Raw genomic sequence first — 19,702 nt, 5'->3', positions numbered from 1 at the left:
AAATCTGATTTAAAATTATTTATCTGATTTAAAATTATTTGAACAATAAATTATCACATATTAATAACAGAAAAAATATTTATAAATAGATAATAAATTGTAAAAGCTAAATTTTCGTGAGAAAATATAATCCGTTGGTTAATATAATTTAACTAAAATTCAATTTATTAATAATAAAATACTAACAAAATGATATTAAAACTTAAATTATAAATAATAAATTACGAACTATAATAAGCCAACATAGGTATAAATTCATGATGAAAAAATGAAAATAAATTTATACAGGTAATTAACAATTTAAAGCACCACGAATCTTAATTTTATTTGTGTTTTTTTTTAAAGTAATCATGTTCTTACATTGTCACCTTCCGCCAATTTTTTTGGATTGATTGTGCACAAAAACATCTAATTTAAATCCGTGAGATTGTAATGTTGAGATAGAGGAGGTTGTGTTTAGATGATCCAAAATCTTACGATCTACGGGGGTATTTATAGGTGCAGAGAGACTTGTGTGCTACTCTTTCCCATAATTAAATAATTTGAAACAAAATCAGATTAAAACTTTCAAGCTACTATATTCCGTAAATAAAATGAAACAAAATCAGATTCTGAAACTTACTTCTAATATACCCGAAACTAAAAAAGGTATTTCTAATTTTTGATATTTTTCATCCAAAATTTCCAAAAAATTAGAAAAATAGAACGGAGGTATGTGAGAGGCGCCACCTACACGCCTCTCGCTTCTCCCCCATATTTTCCTTTATACAAAGTAAATCATATAAAAATTAACAACAACAAACATGTCCGATAAACAAAACAAATATTATAAAAAGAATAACCAACAAACGTACATCACTAATAGTTAATTTATTGATATCATCCTTCAATATCATGTCAAGACTACATTCCTTATTCTTGTTTCAATTTGTCGACTCCCACGTAGCGATCTATAACTACCTTTACTTGTAACAACCTTTATTTTTTTAATATTATATAAACAGCCTTCACTTATCATTGCAGAAGAACGACACTGCCGAGTTAAAAATCAAGCAAGAGAACTATCACCATAGAGAGATAGAGTTGTGGTATTGAGAGAGAGGAAGTTGTGTTTAGATGATCCAAAATCCTACAATCTATAGGGGTATTTATAGGTGTAGAGAGACTTGTGTGCTACTCTTTCCCATAATTAAATAATCTGAAACAAAATCAGATTAAAACTTTCAAATTACTATATTCCATAAATAATCTGTAGCAAAATCAGATCTTTAAACTTACTTCTAATATACCCGAAACTAAAAAAAGGTAGTTCTAATTTTTGATATTTTTCATCCAAAAATTTCAGAAAAATAGAACGGAGCGATGTGAGAGGCGCCACCTACACACCCCTCACTTCTCCTTTGTATAAGTATATTGATATATTGATTTGTAGTCCAAGATTTTAGTATTTTTTGGTTTGGTACTTTTTGGTTTGGTACTCTCCCTCTTAAACTACAAGTCTGCAGCATGTGGACGTCTATTAGTCTTAAATTGTTAAATAATTTTAAATACTAAAAACACTCATGACAATACATTATCATATAATATTAATTAAAATTATAAATATCTAATTTTGAATATCTTTTTTAACAATAACCTTCATATAACTCTTTTTAACTCTAACGTATTCTATTTTAATACTAACATGAACCATTACGTAACCCTTTCTAACTCTAATATGTTACGGGAAAAATATTTTTTTTCATGCATATGAAGATATACGGAATATAATAAATATGATTTAAAATTAATTGAATAATAAATTATCACATATTAATAATAGGAAAATATTTATATATAAATAATAAATTATAAAAACTAAATTTTCGTGTGAAAATATAAAAGTTGGTGAAATAATTCTGCTATATTTAAATAATCAGAATGTTTGCAAACACTCGGTAGTTGTTCGAAAGTGCGTTAAAATTGTCGTGCCAGAACTGTCATATTATTAGAAAAAATAGTGATGATACAAAAGCTAATGTTATAGAAATTGATAAATTATTTAAAAAATAATGTCACAAGAAGATAATATTTTTGATAGGGTTTGGACCCCAAATAACCAAATTTGGGGTGGAAATGTCTCAAATATCAAAATACCCGAAAAATGGCCCTCACTGACTATTAGAGACGCAGCTCGTGTAGCATTTTTATTAAAAAAACAAAAACGCTACATTGTGTAGCGTCTTCATCAACTTATTTTTTAAAAACCATGAAAACGCTACACCTGAAAGCGTTTTGATTCTAAATTTTTTTGTAAACCATAAAACGCTACTTACAGTAGCGTCTGCTCTAAAAGAAAATTCTTTTTTATTTAGTAGCGTTTTAATTAAAACGCTACATAAAATTACGTTTTAATTAAGTAAAACGCTAATGAATATAGCGTTTTAGTTTAATAAAAGCTGTCGTAATATAGTAGGACATACTTGAAAATCCATGCTTAGCCCATTCAAATCGTTGAATCAAAAGAATTAGGTGGATTGCAGCAGTGGGTGGATTGACAGCAACTCTCTAATATTCAGTGGCTAGTGTATATGTAAATGGTTAGCCGTTATGTTTGAAGGATATATATAAAGGAAAGACGCCACTGTGTGTAGCGTTTTGCTCTTTATTAAAAAAGAGTAAAACGATACAGGATGTAGTGTTTTATTCTTTATACTAAAACGCTAATTCAGCTGCGTTTCTAATTGTTATTAAGAGCCAATTTTATGAAATATTGTTATTATGGGCATTAATACCTAAAAGGTGATTATTCAGGGCCTTTTTTCACTTTTGATATCAGTATGTTTTGAAACATAACATAGTAATTAATATTTTTCACGAAGTTTGATGGTGAAATTTGTAACATTCCTTCCTAAAAGTTTAAGAAAGAACAAAAATATTAGGAATATATTAAAAATATTAGGAATACCTAGGAATTCGGGGATCGGGGTCGGGGATAGCACTCCCCGACCCCGAAGTGCCCCCGTGCCCATTCCTATTAATCGACCAATAAAATTATTAATATTTCAGTATTAATATAATAATAATAATAATAATAATAATAATAATAATAATAATAATAATAATAATAATAATAATATAGTATAGTATAGTATAAATAGATAGTATGGATCTATGATATTACTTTTAAAATGATAACATGGAGTAATTAAAAACAATATTAATGTATTTAGTTGAAATATATCTTCAGTTGTGTATATTAATAATTATATATACTAATATTATCTTTTCTATATGTATGTGGCATATATAATTTTTAGAAAATCATTTTTTAGTTAGAAATCTGAAAAGGATATAATTTTTTTAATTAAACGGGTAGCTGTTGTGTTGTTCAATGTTATTTTTAGAAAATTGAGTTTTTTTAATTAGAAAATATAAAAAAAATAATAGTTTTAGTCAAAAAGGATAATTGATATATAAGTATGTCCATAATTCGGCTCAAGTACTGACCGACCACACTTTTAATATTTCGACTTTAATAGTATAACTAGCTTAAAACCCGTGCAATGCACGGGCGGTTATAATATTTGTTGTTTTATTGTATATATTTTAGATTTAACAAATTTGATTGAAAGTAAAATTGTGATAGAATAATGTGATTAGAAAAACTTTTATTTAACAGGTGAATAATAAATTCTTAATAGTTAAATCCTTCAAATAGCAAATTTATAATTAGCTCAAATATATATTTTTAAATGAGAATATTAAAATATATTTTTTTTACATGTTACACCCTCCGTTCTTGAATATCTGCCTTTTTGACTTTCTCGCACACATTTTATGATACTTTGACCACATAGCTGGAAATGTTACTTTCAAATATTTCTTTTAATGAATAAAAGTATTGATATAATATTTTTATTCAGGAAAAAAATTTAAAAATAATATTTTTAACTATATAGTCAAAACACTTTAATATGCGTGCCAAAAATTCAAAAGGAAGATATTTAAGAACGGAGAGAGTATAATTTAAGGATACCCATAAACCCAGATAGAAACAACCCAATTAGCATTTTAATATTTAGTTATTAATAGTTATAGTTAATAATATAGTATAAAACATATTATAAGATAAAAGAAAGCGTAAACTCAAATACTGATCATAATACTAACCTAATTTTTAATGTTTTGATTTAATAGACAATAAAAAATATATATTATAATTTGTTATAAATTAAGGAGGTCCATGGATCGAATATGAAACAGGTTTATTAAACTTAATCAACCGACCGACCAACTGAACTTTTCATGTTTCGGTTTTAATAGGACAATAATAGATAGTATAGTATAGATTTGTAATATTACTTTTAAATTGAGACCATTAGAGTATTTAAAAATAATGTTAATATATTTTGGTCGAAAAATATCACCAATTATTTATTAATAACTATATATTAATAACATTATATTTACACACACTGCCTGTGTTAATTTTAGAAGATGGGTCTTTTTAGTTAGAAAATATTAAAAAGATAACGTGTTTTAGTTAAAAAGATAATTACTGTATTCCTCGATGTTCATTTAGAAGATTGAATTTTTAGTTAGAAAATATAAAAAAGATAACATATTTTAATTAAAAAGATATTTGTTTATATAAATAGGCCTGTATTTCGGCCCGTTAAAAAGAATAATTAGTTATTTAGATTGACCCGTATTTCGGCTCAAGTACCGAGCGACCAAACTTTCAATATTTCGGTTTTAATATAATTAAAAAGAATAATCGGTTATCTAGATAAGCCTGTATTTCAGCCCAAAGTTAAAAATAATAATTAGTTATATATATAGTTCTGTATTTCGGCCTAAGTACTGACCGACCAAACTTTCAATGTTTTCGGTTTAATAGTAAAAAAGATAACATATTTTAGTTAAAAAGAATAATTTTTTTTGTAAGAGTTAAAAAGAATAATTGATTATATAGATAGACCTGTATTTCGGCCCAAAATTTAAAAAAAATAGATTAGTTATATAGATAGGCACGATAGGCCTGTATTTCGGCCCAAAATAAAAAAATGGGTTAAATCTCAAACTGCTCACTGAAGTGAAGGGCTGGTATTAAATTAGTCATCAAACTTAACGGGGTATCACTTGAATCACTAAAGTCGAAATAAATATTAAATAGATACCTCAAATATGTGCTCGAGAACTAAAAATTATATCTACGGAGTTCTATACATTTTTCTTGAATGCTGTTACAACCAAATGTAAAGCTATGAATTCTAGTATTTTGGATAATACAATGATATTTTTTTAAATTTTATCTACTATTTAATTTTATTTTTTTAGTTAGTTTATAATTTAAATGAAAACAATTAGTAGATCAAATTTAAAAAATCTCACCATACTATTTAAAATACTAGAATTCATAATTTTTCATTTGATTGTGATAGCATTCAAGAAAAATGTATAGAACTCCATAAATATAATTTTTAGTTATCGAGCACATATATAAGGTATCTATTTGATATTTACTTTGAGTTTAGTGATTCAAGTGACACCCTGTTAAGTTTGATGACTAATTTGATACCAGCTCTTCACTTCAGTGGGCACTTTGATATTTAACCCAAAAAAATAGATTAGTTATATAGATAGGCCCATATTTTAGCCCAAGCACCGATCGACCAAATTTTTAATATTTCGGCTTTAATTTAATAATAAAAAAGATAACATATTTTAGTTAAAATGAACAATTAGTTATATCAAATAGGCCTGTATTTCAGCCCAAAATTAAAAAAATAGATTAGTTTTAATGTTTCGGCCTTAATATTATAGTAAGTATATAAGTATACTTTTAATGTTTCGGCCTTAATATTATAGTAAGTATAGAAGTATAGATAAGTATAAATTTCTTAACCTCCATATCCAAATCATATGTAAACAATTGGTTGGAAGAGAGAGTATATATTTTACGGGGATCGGGTCTTTAACAAATCGTTTTGAATGCTTATCCACTTCATTTATTATTAGATTTTTCTCTATCAGACCAAATTTCGAAACGAAATTTATTACTCGATTCATATCTTTTAAGCAGCTCATCGGATATAGGGATGGGCATTCGCCCCGCCCCGCTCGACCCCGATCCGATCCCCGCCCCGTTCGGGTCGGGGATTCGGGGAATTTTTCGGGGGCGGGGCGGGGATCGGGGAAACTTTTAGAAAAAATTCGGGGATCGGGGCGGGGTCGGGGATTGATGTCTCCCCGCCCCGATCCCCGACCCCGATTGTGTATATATATAAATAATAATATATTTATATATATTATACCAAATATATTATTAAAAATAGATAACTTTTATAATATAATAAAAATTAGAAAATGATCTTTATTTTTATTGATTGATTATAAATATATTGTAATATAATATGTTTTAAATTATCGTTTATTTATATTATAAATCAATTTTAATATGATTTGATATTGAAAATATAAAATAATCATATTTTATTAGTATATTAGGAGTTAGTAGTTTGTTTGTTTATTAAAAAATATATTATATATTATAAAGTTATAATTTTTTTTATTAAAAACTAAAATTCTCCGAATCCCCGCGGGGATCCCCGTTCGGGGCGGGGATCGGGGAGGAAAATAATCCCCGTTCGGGGTTCGGGGCGGGGTCGGGGATGGATATTCAATTCGGGGATCGGGGTCGGGGATAGCACTCCCCGCCCCCGAAGTGCCCCCGTGCCCATCCCTAATCGGATAAGAACTAAAATCACAATAATAATAACTTAACAGAGAGGAAAGAATATTTCAAGGTGTGTAAGCCACAGATTGCCACATGTATCAACAGCAAAACAAAGGAAAGTAAAAGAAAATGTCGCAAGAAACGTAGAATGACTTGTTTCCTAGTCAATCTCCTTATCCCAACTCCCAATTTTTGTGGTCTCTATTTGTTTTAATTTTCCTTTTCTTTTTCTTTTCCTTATAAGCATTACCTAACAAATAGATTTTGATCGACGTAATGTATTATTGAGATTTTGTTATCTTGTAAGTAGGTGGGAATAACAATATTTGCAAGCGGCATGGGACTCACTTTCAAATAATAACTAAAATTTAATTCATTTATTTTGACAAACTTATTGTTTTATTTTAAATCAACTCTGCTCGGTATATATTGCGCTGAATATATGTTGTCTTTAATTGTAAATGACAGTGTCGGCCTCCACTAATTTTATAAAATAAGAATTTATTTTAATAGAAAATTATATTTATATACAATTCTTAAAATTAACTTATAAGAAGAGTTTAATATATTTTATCCAAAGTAATGAATACTAAGGTTGTATATATAGAAATAAATAAATTATTTTAGAAAACTAATACTCATCTTATCTCATTTTATGTGAACCACCCAGAGATTGAGAAGTAAGATTGAAAGTCCTAAAAAAGGAAAGCCTTCAATTGAAAAAAATAAGATTATTATTATCACACATTCATATACGGTTAATAATCAATTGAGTCATCGAAGTGGCTCCAATACATCAAGTTGATACCGAACTCAAAAAGTCTCAAATCGATCACTTAAGTCAGTCATAAATTTTTTGTAAATATGAATTCAAAGAATAAAAATATTATTTACAGAGATTTACACAATATTCTTCAATGTTACCACAACTAAATACCAAATTATGAATTCTAGTATTTATGATAATATATCTAAATTTTATCAAGTTTATTTACAAGTCAAAGAGTCTAATATAAATGGGATATCTAAAATACTACTTTCCTTCCTTTCATATTTATATATCTTAATTATTAATTTTCATGAAACAATATATTAAATAAACATGTAGTACTTTTTAGCCTTTTGATCCTTTGTTTCAAATTTTTTTTTTTATATATCTTAATCATCAATTTCATGATAAAATAATTAAATAAACATGTAGTACTTTTAGCCCTGTGATCCTCGGTTTTATAATAATTTAATTGCATGATATTGACCTAACGGCAGTTTCAAATATTTTTACCTAGGGTGAAACTAGAAACAAGAGAAAATCAACTACAATCTCAATGACTCTGGACAACAAACAAATTTCAGAGTTTTAACATTTTGGAATATGACCAACTCTTGAAAACAGAACCGGTGGAGTTTACGCTCATCCACCCAGTATATCCAAAAGTGTTCTGTTATATCTAAATATGCTTCATTGCCATCATCATATTCATAATCCAATTTCTGGGATAAAGATAAAACCTTACAAACACGCGTAAAACTTGTACTCTGATATTATCCCCTGTTCCATCTTGTTTATACTTCTCCTATTTTTATAATATATGGCGTTTGATTTTTTGATACACACAATTAAATATTTTGATTAGGTGGTTAAAAATATTATTTTTAAAATTTTCTTATATTAAATAAAAATATGTAATCAAAATTTTTATTCATAAAAAATCAATTAAAAATAATAATTTTACAATCCGGTCAAACCATGCGTCCAAGTCAAAAGTGTTATATAAAAAAAACACTGGGCTATTCATTTATCCATATAACAATAAGATTACTTAATATTTAGTTAAAAAGTTACATATATATTAAATATATTTATATATCTATACTATATTATAAAAAGCCAACATGGTATAATTTATAATCGTATAAAATTTTGGTTTGGTACTCTCTACAACATGTAGATATCTATTAAACAGTTTCACATACTAAAAACACTCTTTATGCATATTAATATCTTTTTAAGTATAATTTATAATTAGTTGAAAAAAAATTAAACTACTGTTAATAACATATATTAATTTTAAAAAATACTTATAAATAAATGTATAACTAATTATAAATATACAATTTTGAATATCTTTTGTCTAAAATACATATAAATAATTAGAGACGCTACTTTAACAGTTTCACATACTAAAAACACTCTTTATGCATATTAATATCTTCTTAAGTATAATTTATAATTAGTTGAAAAAAGGTTAAACTACTGTTAATAACATATATTAATATTAAAAAATACTTATAGATACATGTATAACTAATTATAAATATACAATTTTGAATATCTTTTATCTAAAATACATATAAATAATTAGAGACGCTATTTTTTAATTATAACGTATTCTACTCGAAATTTAACTCTAACGTGTTCTATTTCATTACAAACACAAACCATTACGTAACATATGAAGATATATAAAATATGAAAAATTTGATTTAAAATTAATTGAATAATAAACTGTCACATATTAATATCAGAACAATATATATAGATAGATAAATAAATTGTCAAAGCTAAATGTTTGTTAGAAGATATAATTAGTTGGTTAATATAATTTAATTAAAATCTAATTCATTAATACTAAAATACTAATAAAATGGTATTAAAATTTAAATTATAATTAATAAATTACGAATTATATATGCGTGCAAAGCTTCTCAAAACTTTTTTTTTGACAAATAGAGCTTATAGCCTTACAAATGAGTATCCGTTTTAAGATATTCTTGAGATAAGCCAGAGTTGAACCCAAACCTCCGACGACAGAGGATACTCACTTCTCAAAACTTTAAACACCCGGCTATCACGTTTTGTAGTATGACCCCACTTTATGTGGAGGGGAAAGCGGAAAAGTACCATGTATGCAAGCTCTTTTTGTCCAAAAACAAGAAAAAGTGAGTGATGAGTCAGATATGGATGTCTTCAATACTTGGACCTTATCTTCTCCCCTTGTACAAGGCAAAACACTTTATTTATCTAAATATTTCCAACCATAAAGAAGAGGACAAATCCAAGGATAATATCAAATTATCAATACTTGTATAAATCTGGATATCTACTATTTATATACTTCATTCTCAACCTTGTATGTCACTTGACCATTTAAATTTCCCTGCCCTATATATTATATACTTGAAAGTGTTAGCCAAAAGTAGCACATACCTCATTGGCCATACTATAATGGATGGAGCAAAGCTAGTTTTTGATGACATGGGCTTGAAGAAAAGCCATGTTCAATGGGTTTTCATGCAAAGTGGAAATACAAATAGTGGTTCTGATGCAGAATCTGATGGATCTGTGGATGAGAATTCTGTGTCTTCATTTTTGTCATCAGATATTGAAGAGGATGATGAGGCAACTTCTTCATCAACATCATCCAGTTCTGGTCCTTTGTTTGAACTGTCTGAACTCATGGACCATCTTCCAATCAAGTATGTTCTTTTTTCAAAGTTTATGGTTACTTTGGAGTACTTATTTTACTTGCGGAACAGAGATGATACTATGATATAACTAAACGTTACAAAATAATTTTTTATTCGCGGAACGGGAAAAATCAAATGATATGTTCTTAAACTATTTTGGTTTTATGCGATAGATTTCTGAACAAAAGATTCCGCAAACTAGGTCCTTATTCAAAGACTTATCACATAAAACCGGAATAGTTCAGGAACGTATCCTTTGATTTTTCCTTTTGCGGAACATATATAGTTAATTGGTTGTGAGTGTTTTTGGACTGATGATATATTTTTAATTGTGCAGAAGGGGACTTTCGAATTTTTTCAAAGGGAAGTCACAGTCTTTTACATCATTGGCAAGTGTGAAGAGTCTTGAAGATCTAGCAAAGAAACAGAATCCTTACAAAAACAGAGTGAAGCCATGTAACAAGTACAAACCAAAGGGTTTGATAGCAAAGAAGTCTTGTTCAGGATCATCAAAGAGATCTAATTTTGTATCTTTATTAGAAAAAACAGGTACTTTTGTGGGTACTAGTAGTTGTAGGCCTTCGATTTCTGTTGTACAGAGCACTTTGAATTTGTGAATTCATTGAGAGAGATTTTTTGTTAATGATGAGATTTCGCATAACATATTTTGATACATGTGTAGCCTATGAATGTTCGATTTTAGATAAACTTGGGCGTGTTTGTGGTTTCTTATAAGTTAACTTATAAGTAACCACAAACGAATTTTTGGTGCTTGATCTCCGATACTATTCATGATTAATAAGAACTTGTTGAACATTTGAAACTTGCATATACTATTTAGGGACCAGGTCCCTGGCAGCCGTATGCCAGGGACGGGTTACCCAACAGCCACATCCTGGACCGTTGGATGCATATCCAGCGGCCAGGATCATACTACAATTTTAATATGTCCAGCGCTTTTTTAGCGCTGGACGGGGATTCCCATGTCCAGCGCTTTTTTAGCGCTGGACAGGGATTCCCCCGTCCAGCGCTAAAAAAGCGCGGGACATATTAAAATTTTAATATGATCCTGGCCGCTGGATATGCATCCAACGGCCCAGAAACTGATTGTTGTTTAACGCGTCCACAGCAGCCGGCTGCTGTGGACCGCTACCCTACTATTTATTTACAGAGAGTGAATAACAACTGTTCAGGCACAATTTTATGCCTGAAATCTGAAAAGGTAGGCTTTAATAGGATATAGGAATAAATCTCATTCCACTTCGGATGGAAATCGATGATCGATATAAACTAAAATTCTTTCCAATATTGTGATTTCTAGAAGATGGAAACATTGCTTCATAACAACTCTGGTGGTTTCACACAGCTGGAGTCTGCTTGTTTCCTCTGCAGATCCGACAACCTGACAGAAGTCGAGGGTTAGATCGCGAATGAGAAGTATAGTAGCATTTGAGGAAACATAAGCTAGCTAGTCATCCGAGACGACGTGAAGTGGACTTAAACGACCAATGAAGGTTAATGAATGCGTAATTGGGGGTACCTGATAGACGGAATAAACTCCAGTAAAAGATAAGCGGTATAAGAATTTGGCAATTTGCATAGCACATTTGGATAGAGACTGGTGCAAGCTTCTTCGACAACCTGAAACAAGGGGGAAAAGAATTACAGAGCAGCTACAAGCATCATAAGTATTGGCCAGAACATGCAAGTTTCACAAGAGCTGTATTGACTTCTCGGATACAGTCTCACCTCTGCAAATCGGATGAAATGAAGTCCCAGCACACGTTTAGCATCTTGAGTGAACTCAATGCTTCCAACCTGCCTCAGATGTACTTATCTTTTAGAAGGTGGAAGTGATGTGCTAATACAAGTGGAATTTAACTTCTAACAGGTATAACATGTTTGGAAAGCTAACGATATAAAGTTAAACGATATTACAAACTCAAAAGCCTAAGAATTTGAGACTGTTATAAGAGAGCAGACATCAACATGGTACTCAGAAGTCAGACCTTGCCAAGCATTCGGCATGAGCCGAACTTTGCTACTGCTAGTAGATCTCTAGCACCAGTGCTAATTTTAAGCCATTAGTGAACCAGAAGGTAATGCTGGTGTTACTCTGCAGTCATTAGCTCTCTGTCAGTTATCAATGTGTTTTCTGTATTACTGCAATTCAATTTGAGTTCGTCTGTCGTTAGATTTCTTAATGATCATGTTTACATTCTGTTGTCAAGGTCACTACTAAGGGTCTGAAATTGTCACTTCCCTTACCCAAATGGATTTTATTTTTACATTTGCAAAATAAAATGGCATTTTTTGACCACCGGCAAACAAGACTCATGCCTATATAAACTTAATTGCTTCGAGTTAAGTATTACTCTCTCTGTCTCATTTAATTCTATACGTTTTTTTAACTGCTCGACACGCATTTCAATACTCTTATAAAATATAATTCCGTAATTTATTTTCGAGATTTTCCATTTCTGTATAAAAATAGGGTTAAATATCAAGTAGGTGATTGATTGCGGCCGGATGACTCAATTTGGTCACCGAATGGAAAAGTGACTCAATGTAGTCACTCGTTTAATTAAAAAAGTCATTCCGTCAGTTTCAAATAAAAGAAGCAGTCAACTTTAACGAAAAGAGTTAAAATCACCGTTAGTGGGTGACTTGTCGCCTAATAGGCTCCAGATGGCGCTGACTAGATAAAAAAAAAAGAAAAAAGAAACAAGACGGGTTAAAAACCTAAGTAGCTCGATAGATACAAACATAGTTGAGGAAGAAGAAGCGGGAAGAGAAGAGCGACTGAGAAGGACAACCCTAATCTCATCCACGAGCGCGTTTCGACTGATTGAAGTTGTTCCTGTGCAAAACGTTGAAGCCCAGTACTATTGTAGTTAGGGTTTTTGAGTCATGACTGTTGGGTGATCATTTCTGTGTATTTTTTTCATTTTTGTGTTGTCCTTATACCATTTGTATGTATAATCTTTAATTTTTGTATATAGGAATGGATTCTAGGGTTTTAATCTATCTGCATCATCACGGGGACTTTACCTCTGAAACCTTTAAGGGAAATGCTAATTATGTAGGGGGTAAAGTAGATATTATGGAGAATGTGGATACGAACAAGCTAACCATGCTTACCATCCAAAGAGGTGAAGACTTTTTGGAGGAGAAAAATATGGCACCAATGCTACCACCAGATATGCCTAAGAAGCTAAGGGGAAGGCCTAAAAGGCTAAGAAGGAGGGAGGAATGGGAAGGAAGTAGTCAAAACAGGATTCAAGCTAAAGAGGATGTCCAAGGATTGCAGAAACTAACTAGTGGAAAGAAGATGTATTGTAGAAATTGCAGGTTGGCTGGACACAAGAAACCAAATTGTCCACTGCTCAAAAAGACAAGTGAAGGTGCAAGGGAAGGACAAGCTGCAGAGGGGGAAGCACAAGGTGCACAAGGGGAAGAAGTTCCAGTTGAAGTGCCATCTGAAGTTCAAAGGCAGCTTGCAACTAAGTTGCCAATTAGAAGGAAAGCAAGGCCAGGAGTGGTAATTAAAGAGCCAATTGCACAAGGATCTCAATTTTCAACTACACCACCTACTTCCTCTAAGGGGAAGGAAAAAGTATGTACAAAGAGACAAGAAAGGCCATTCTGGATGCAGAATAAAAGAAAGAAATGTGCTACACAGGAGACTACAAAATCTGCTGACATTGAGAAAGGTGCTGAGATGGACAAGGTTGCTGGCAATGAAGATTTTGTGATGGAGAAAATTGATCATCCAGATGAGAAGGAAAGGGAGAGGCTAGAAAAATTCAGGGCCAACCTCATTGGAATTGGTTTGAGGAAGTTATTCATGCCCACACCTGGATTTAAAAACATGGACCACCAACACAACGGAACTCCAGCTGCAGACACTCCTCCAGTTCAAGAAGATTTTGATGCTGATGAAGAGAATGAAAGTGACGAATTCACCAGCCCTTAAGCATAAGGAGGAGCACCAGACTTTCAATGAAGACCAAGTTCAAATTCACCAATACCCCTGAGACTACAATTAATTTGGATGCAGAGTGATGGATGTTTAATTTAAATTGTATGGCTTATTAACATTATTAAGCTAAAGCCTGATGATTTGAACATCTCTTTTGTGGGAAGCTTGTATGCTTTTGCTAACAACTTTTTTGGGAAGCTTGTCTGCTATTTTGGGAATCATGTTTATATGCTTAACATGTTTATTTTGGCTATGTAATGGATGATATTTTTTGGGAATATAATTTGCCAAGTCTTCAGTCAAATAAGCTTTTGTTCATTAAGCATAAGCATTACATTAAGCATAGAAATTACATACATTCATTTGATTTGCTACAAGCACTGCAACTACATTAAATTCTGGAAAACAACCAATAACATAGCCATTAAACCACCTATAGCAATCCAGTAAATCCATACATACTTAGCATTTGTTTCTTCCAAAGCTTTGGCATTCTTCTTGTTTGTTGCTAGCTTACCTTCAAGCATGGACACTTTTTCTTCAAGTAGAGCAATTTTCTCTTCCAGATAAATCCTTCTGTTATTTAGTTGGGTTATGACATCACCGTGCCATCCTTCAGTCTCAACATCAAACCATTCAAAGTAATCGCATCTGCTATCCTGCGGTTGGCAACAAGTATAAAACCTTCGACCTGGATTCTTCAAAGACCAAGAGGTGTACATCTTTGCCTTCTTCCCGCAATCATAGACATAAATGCTAGCTGAAGCTCGAGATGATCTTTCTGAGTTAATTGACATGGGGCTTTCGAAAATCAGATTGTTTGAAGATTACGTATGGAAAGAATTACATATTCAGTGAAAACACACTAGATTTGGGGGTTAAATATAAAGAACCCTAAACCTATGTTGTCTGTGTATATATACTCCATCTGTAAAGATAGCCGTTAGTTTAGAACGAGCAGTCCACGTAGGCGCCACCTAAGATGTACTACCCATGTCATCAGCTGACCGTTAGCTTCTTTTATTTGAAACTGACAGAATGACTTTTTTAATTAAACGAGTGACTACATTGAGTCACTTTTCCATTCAGTGACCAAATTGAGTCATCCGGCCTCAATCAATCACCTACTTGATATTTAACCCTATAAAAATATAACATCCAAACTTTAATTCAGAAAAGAAAAATTTTAAAAATAGATTTCACAACTACACTTTGCAGGAGTATTAAAGTCCGTGCCGCGTCCACGTCCCCCAATGTATACTACTCAGGGGACGGAGGGAGTACGACATTATCTGGCATTCGACTTCTTTCACTATGACAATACAATTAAACTCCCTCTGAATTCTAATGCAGAAATAGGTTCAAGTTCCAAATGATCTTCCCTTTTTCAGTTTCTTGATTTCTCTACCAGATCTTCTGATAATTGAACAGACCCGAGCATATGAATAGAGCAAATATATTGCAGTATCTCCCTCGGAGAAAATTGGTGCAGGGAAAACAAGGATTATGGAATTGAAAATAAAAACAATCAAGATTCCAGAGTATTCCGATTTCTGATAAATGTAATTGCAATGTGAAGAAAACATTATATATCAAGAAAAGAAAAGAAATGTATAGGACGACTAGTATTTCAAACTAAGATCATACCTCTTAAAGTAAGAGCTATTAGGCTGTTACCAGGAGCTAGATTTATTCATTCACTCAAACTCAGATTTCAAAGGTCCAAGTATGTTGTTTCAACCATATCATCTCATCTAGTAAAGGTATTGTAGCATGCTTTCACATAAAAAGAATATAACAACTAGGATTGTGCCCGCTGCGCGAGCTTATATGTTAAACAGATAATTTTTTGTTGTTCGGTTCTATATTTCATATAATTTCTGTTAATTTTGCTCATCCGACAAAATATATTAATTTGAATATAAATTATTACGTTTTTCTTCAGATTTATTAAGAATTTTATGGATTACAATTTGGATTAAAATTATATTTTTCACATAAAGATCTTAAAATAATTTGTTTTATTCCTTAGAATGATTTTTAAGGGGTTTTTTCATAAATACCCAAGTCTAAAAGTATTTTTGCAAACATACTGTCAATTTTTAAAACAAATTGCAAAAATACCATACCTCAAAAAATATTTGCAAAAATACGGAGGTTGCATATGCAACCATATCTGCAACTGCTAGCAATCATATATGCAACCACAAATGCAACTTTGAAAAAATCTTTTGAAAATTGCGTTTATTTGCATAAGAGTTTATTGCGTTTTGCACCCCGCTGGTATTCTGAAAAGTCATTTAAGGCGTATACTTTGAATAATTGCAGTATGCACCCCGTTGGTTTGAAAAGCGCGTCAATTCGAACCCTTCCCACTCGTTCTTGTTAAAGTTGACTCAACTTGCCCCGTTAACATTAAAATTTAAGGGTAGTCTTGACCATTCACCCTTTAATATATGTTTAATTAATTTAATTGAATAAACAAACGTAAAATCCCTAATTCCCTCCAATTCCCCCATCCCCTTTTAACACTGTTTTGTCTTCCTCACACCCACACACTACAACCCCCGTTACTCACACTACTACACCAGTACCCCGTAAACCTAAAATCAACAACGATCGACAATGAGAGGGCGATTAAGGATTATTGATCTTGCCCGGTCACAAAGCGGCTCATCCAACCAACGGAAAAATCGACATCTTTCTCAAGAAACAAACCGGCGACCGGCATTTGATTCAGTCCAACCCGTTTTTGCTACCAAACAATTACCACATACACATCTTTCAGCCATTATCGATGAAGAGGTAAAGAAAGGAGGGGATAGTTATGAAGAAAACAGAGAAGAGATAAGAAGAGAAAGAAGAGAGACAAATAAATAAAATTTAGTATATGTATATACGTACACACAGAAAGGGATAACGGTACTTTTACTGTTTTCGGATTTGGTCAAATGCCCCTCACTTAACGGTCTTCTGTATAATTAACGGTTTATTGACGGAAGGGTTCGAATTGACGCGCTTTTCAAACCAGCGGGGTGCATACTGCAATTATTTAAAGTATACGCCTTAAATGACTTTTCGGAATACCAGCGGGGTGCAAAACGCAATAAACTCTTTGCATAATAAGTTGCAGCCGGCAACCACAAATGCAACTTTGAAAAAATCTTTTGAAAATTGCGTTTATTTGCATAATAAGTTGCAGCTGGTTGCAAAGACATAAAATGAGTACCCTTCGGGGCCAATACTAATATAAAAAATGTAACCACAAAAGCAACTACAAAAATCAAAATCAACAACCACAACAATCAATATTCCAAATCAACCGATAACACAATCACACATACAGACATATACACAACTATATACATACACCTATATGATACCTTTAATCGAGCCTAATTCAGTTTTTCATCTTTCCAAATTTTTGAACCCTAATTAATAATTCATCTCTCCTTGAAATTTGGTTGAGAGGGGCGGGGGGGGGGGGGGGGGGGGGGGGGAAGAATGAGGAGAGAGACAATGAGGGAGCAGAGTTAGGGGAGAGAAATAATGAAGGGAAGCGAGAGATGGAGATAGATCAGCGTCGCTAGCACGGGAGAGAAGCAGAGGAAAAGAGTGAGATATGCTTTTGTTGAGAGTGAGAATGCGATGCTGTCCTTGTGAACATATATTTGCAAACTTTATAACTTTTATTTTTCAAAGAACATAAACTGGCAATAAAAACAAGAGGATGGTAATTTTGCAATTATTATGTTAAAAACCTGTATATTTGACAATTTCCCTTTTTTTAATTTCATAAACAAATCGAATATACATTTTAAGAAAAGATTTAATTTTTCCTGTGCATGTTAAAAAAATATTCTAATCTTGAACTTTTTGAAATGAATTTAATTTTTTAAGACTTCATTCAATGATGCATATTATTCGGTTCAAAGTTTTGTATCGCCTTTTTTTAACTTTTACTTGACAATTTTGTATTGAATCATGAACTATAATTTTACTAACAAATTGATCATAAATTGCAAATTTTATTGTTCTTTAGGAATTTCCAAGTTCTGGATTTTTCAATATTAAAATAATGAAATCATTTCTTTTCGGAAGAAATAAATTAGAAAGTGTGTTCAAATTTTTTTAAAAATGTCCTTCAATATGTGTTATTCAATTTCATTGACTTTTACTATCAGTTTTATTCTCGGAAGCCGCAATACCATAGAGATGAATATTCTGGTTGCTTGCTGCCCATATTTTTTTTGTGCTTTTGGTAAATCAGTACTATTAAGCAAGAGTCAGTTTCCTCTTTACATATTCATGTAAAAGAGAATCTTTCATCGGCTTAGTTTCTCAATTCCGAAACGTCTAACAGCCTCAAATTGTGCCCAATAAATAGTTGCATGTCCATCAGTCTATTTCGATTACAATCATTTCTTCTAAACTGGTTTATTTGCTTCAGGTATGCCCTCTGATTTGAAGTTCCCTCTACAGTTTTTGAAAGTCGTAATCTTCGTCCCCGATGGTACTCTACTGCACAAATTGGTACTCTCTAGATACCTTTTCTTTGATTTTACAATCTTCCTTGGTTAAATGTGTAATAAGGATTTGTCCCTTGTCGGTTTCTTCCCCGTGTTTTTGTTGATCGATTTGGGGATTCTTTGTCGGGCGTTGTAACTGCTCAGACAATGGATGGGGTCAATTCTGCAATCAAATTTTCAAAAGAGGATGGGTCTTTTTCGGACATGCATGATCTGCTGGCAAAGTTGTTCCCCAAACAATGTCAATTTTTTCTGTTTAAGTAGGGGGGGGGGCTATTTTCATGTGTTTCTGTTAGATGGAGATTATGTTCTGTAGGGTATACCTGGTATGTGTTTTTACCTTATGATATTTTTTTAAGTTTATACACATTCCTGACATATTTTAATTTCACGAGGACATGATTCTTTTCAATGCATGTTTATTCGATTAATTGCAAAAATGTCAAGCAAGTGGAGACCTCTTGTAAGGAATTTGTAATTAGTACTATTCAATTGACTATTTGTCTCGAAATGAATCGTAAGGTATTATCAAAATCTTAATTTCCCATGCAGAAATTGTGTGAAGATTTTCTGTCAAAGTTTGGTACTGAAGTTTATGTGAAATAAGGTTCCTTCTGAGTGATGGTAGTTTCCTGGTTGGTTTTTTTGATCTTGAAAATGGTACGATAACAGGATTCCAAAAATTTTATAAGTTTTATGACATGTCAATCTTTGATTCCATGGTCTTCACATATGTTGGAGGTGATCTCTTTGTTGTGCATGCCTTTGGGAAAGACTGTATATATGCCAAAGATTTTCAGTAGTAAGTCCTCAATTAATTAATATGTGATAAATTTTCATTGTTAATTAATTAAATTAACAATTCATTACCAGGAGCTAGCTTTATTCATTCACCCAAACTTAGACTTCAAAGGTCCAAGTATGTTGTTTCAACCTTATCATCTCATCTAGTGAAGGTATTGTAGCATGCTTTCACTTAAAAAGAATATAACAATAAAAATA

At 31.6% G+C, this 19,702-nt stretch overlaps 1 protein-coding gene across 1 annotated transcript; it reads left to right on the top strand.

Moving 5' to 3' along the window:
• The first annotated feature begins 9,769 nt into the window (after positions 1 to 9,769).
• On the top strand, positions 9,770 to 10,832 carry LOC108198703 (protein OXIDATIVE STRESS 3 LIKE 1). Its single transcript, XM_017366479.2, has 2 exons — positions 9,770 to 10,198; positions 10,527 to 10,832. The coding sequence occupies exons 1-2, from the start codon at positions 9,855 to 9,857 to the stop codon at positions 10,804 to 10,806; spliced, it is 624 nt and encodes a 207-aa protein (XP_017221968.1). The 5' UTR covers positions 9,770 to 9,854; the 3' UTR covers positions 10,807 to 10,832.
• Positions 10,833 to 19,702: the final 8,870 nt, after the last annotated feature.

Source organism: Daucus carota, chromosome 8 (genome assembly GCF_001625215.2).
Source record: "Daucus carota subsp. sativus chromosome 8, DH1 v3.0, whole genome shotgun sequence".
Classification (NCBI taxonomy): Eukaryota; Viridiplantae; Streptophyta; class Magnoliopsida; order Apiales; family Apiaceae; genus Daucus; species Daucus carota.
This window is presented reverse-complemented; position numbering and strand designations above follow the sequence as displayed.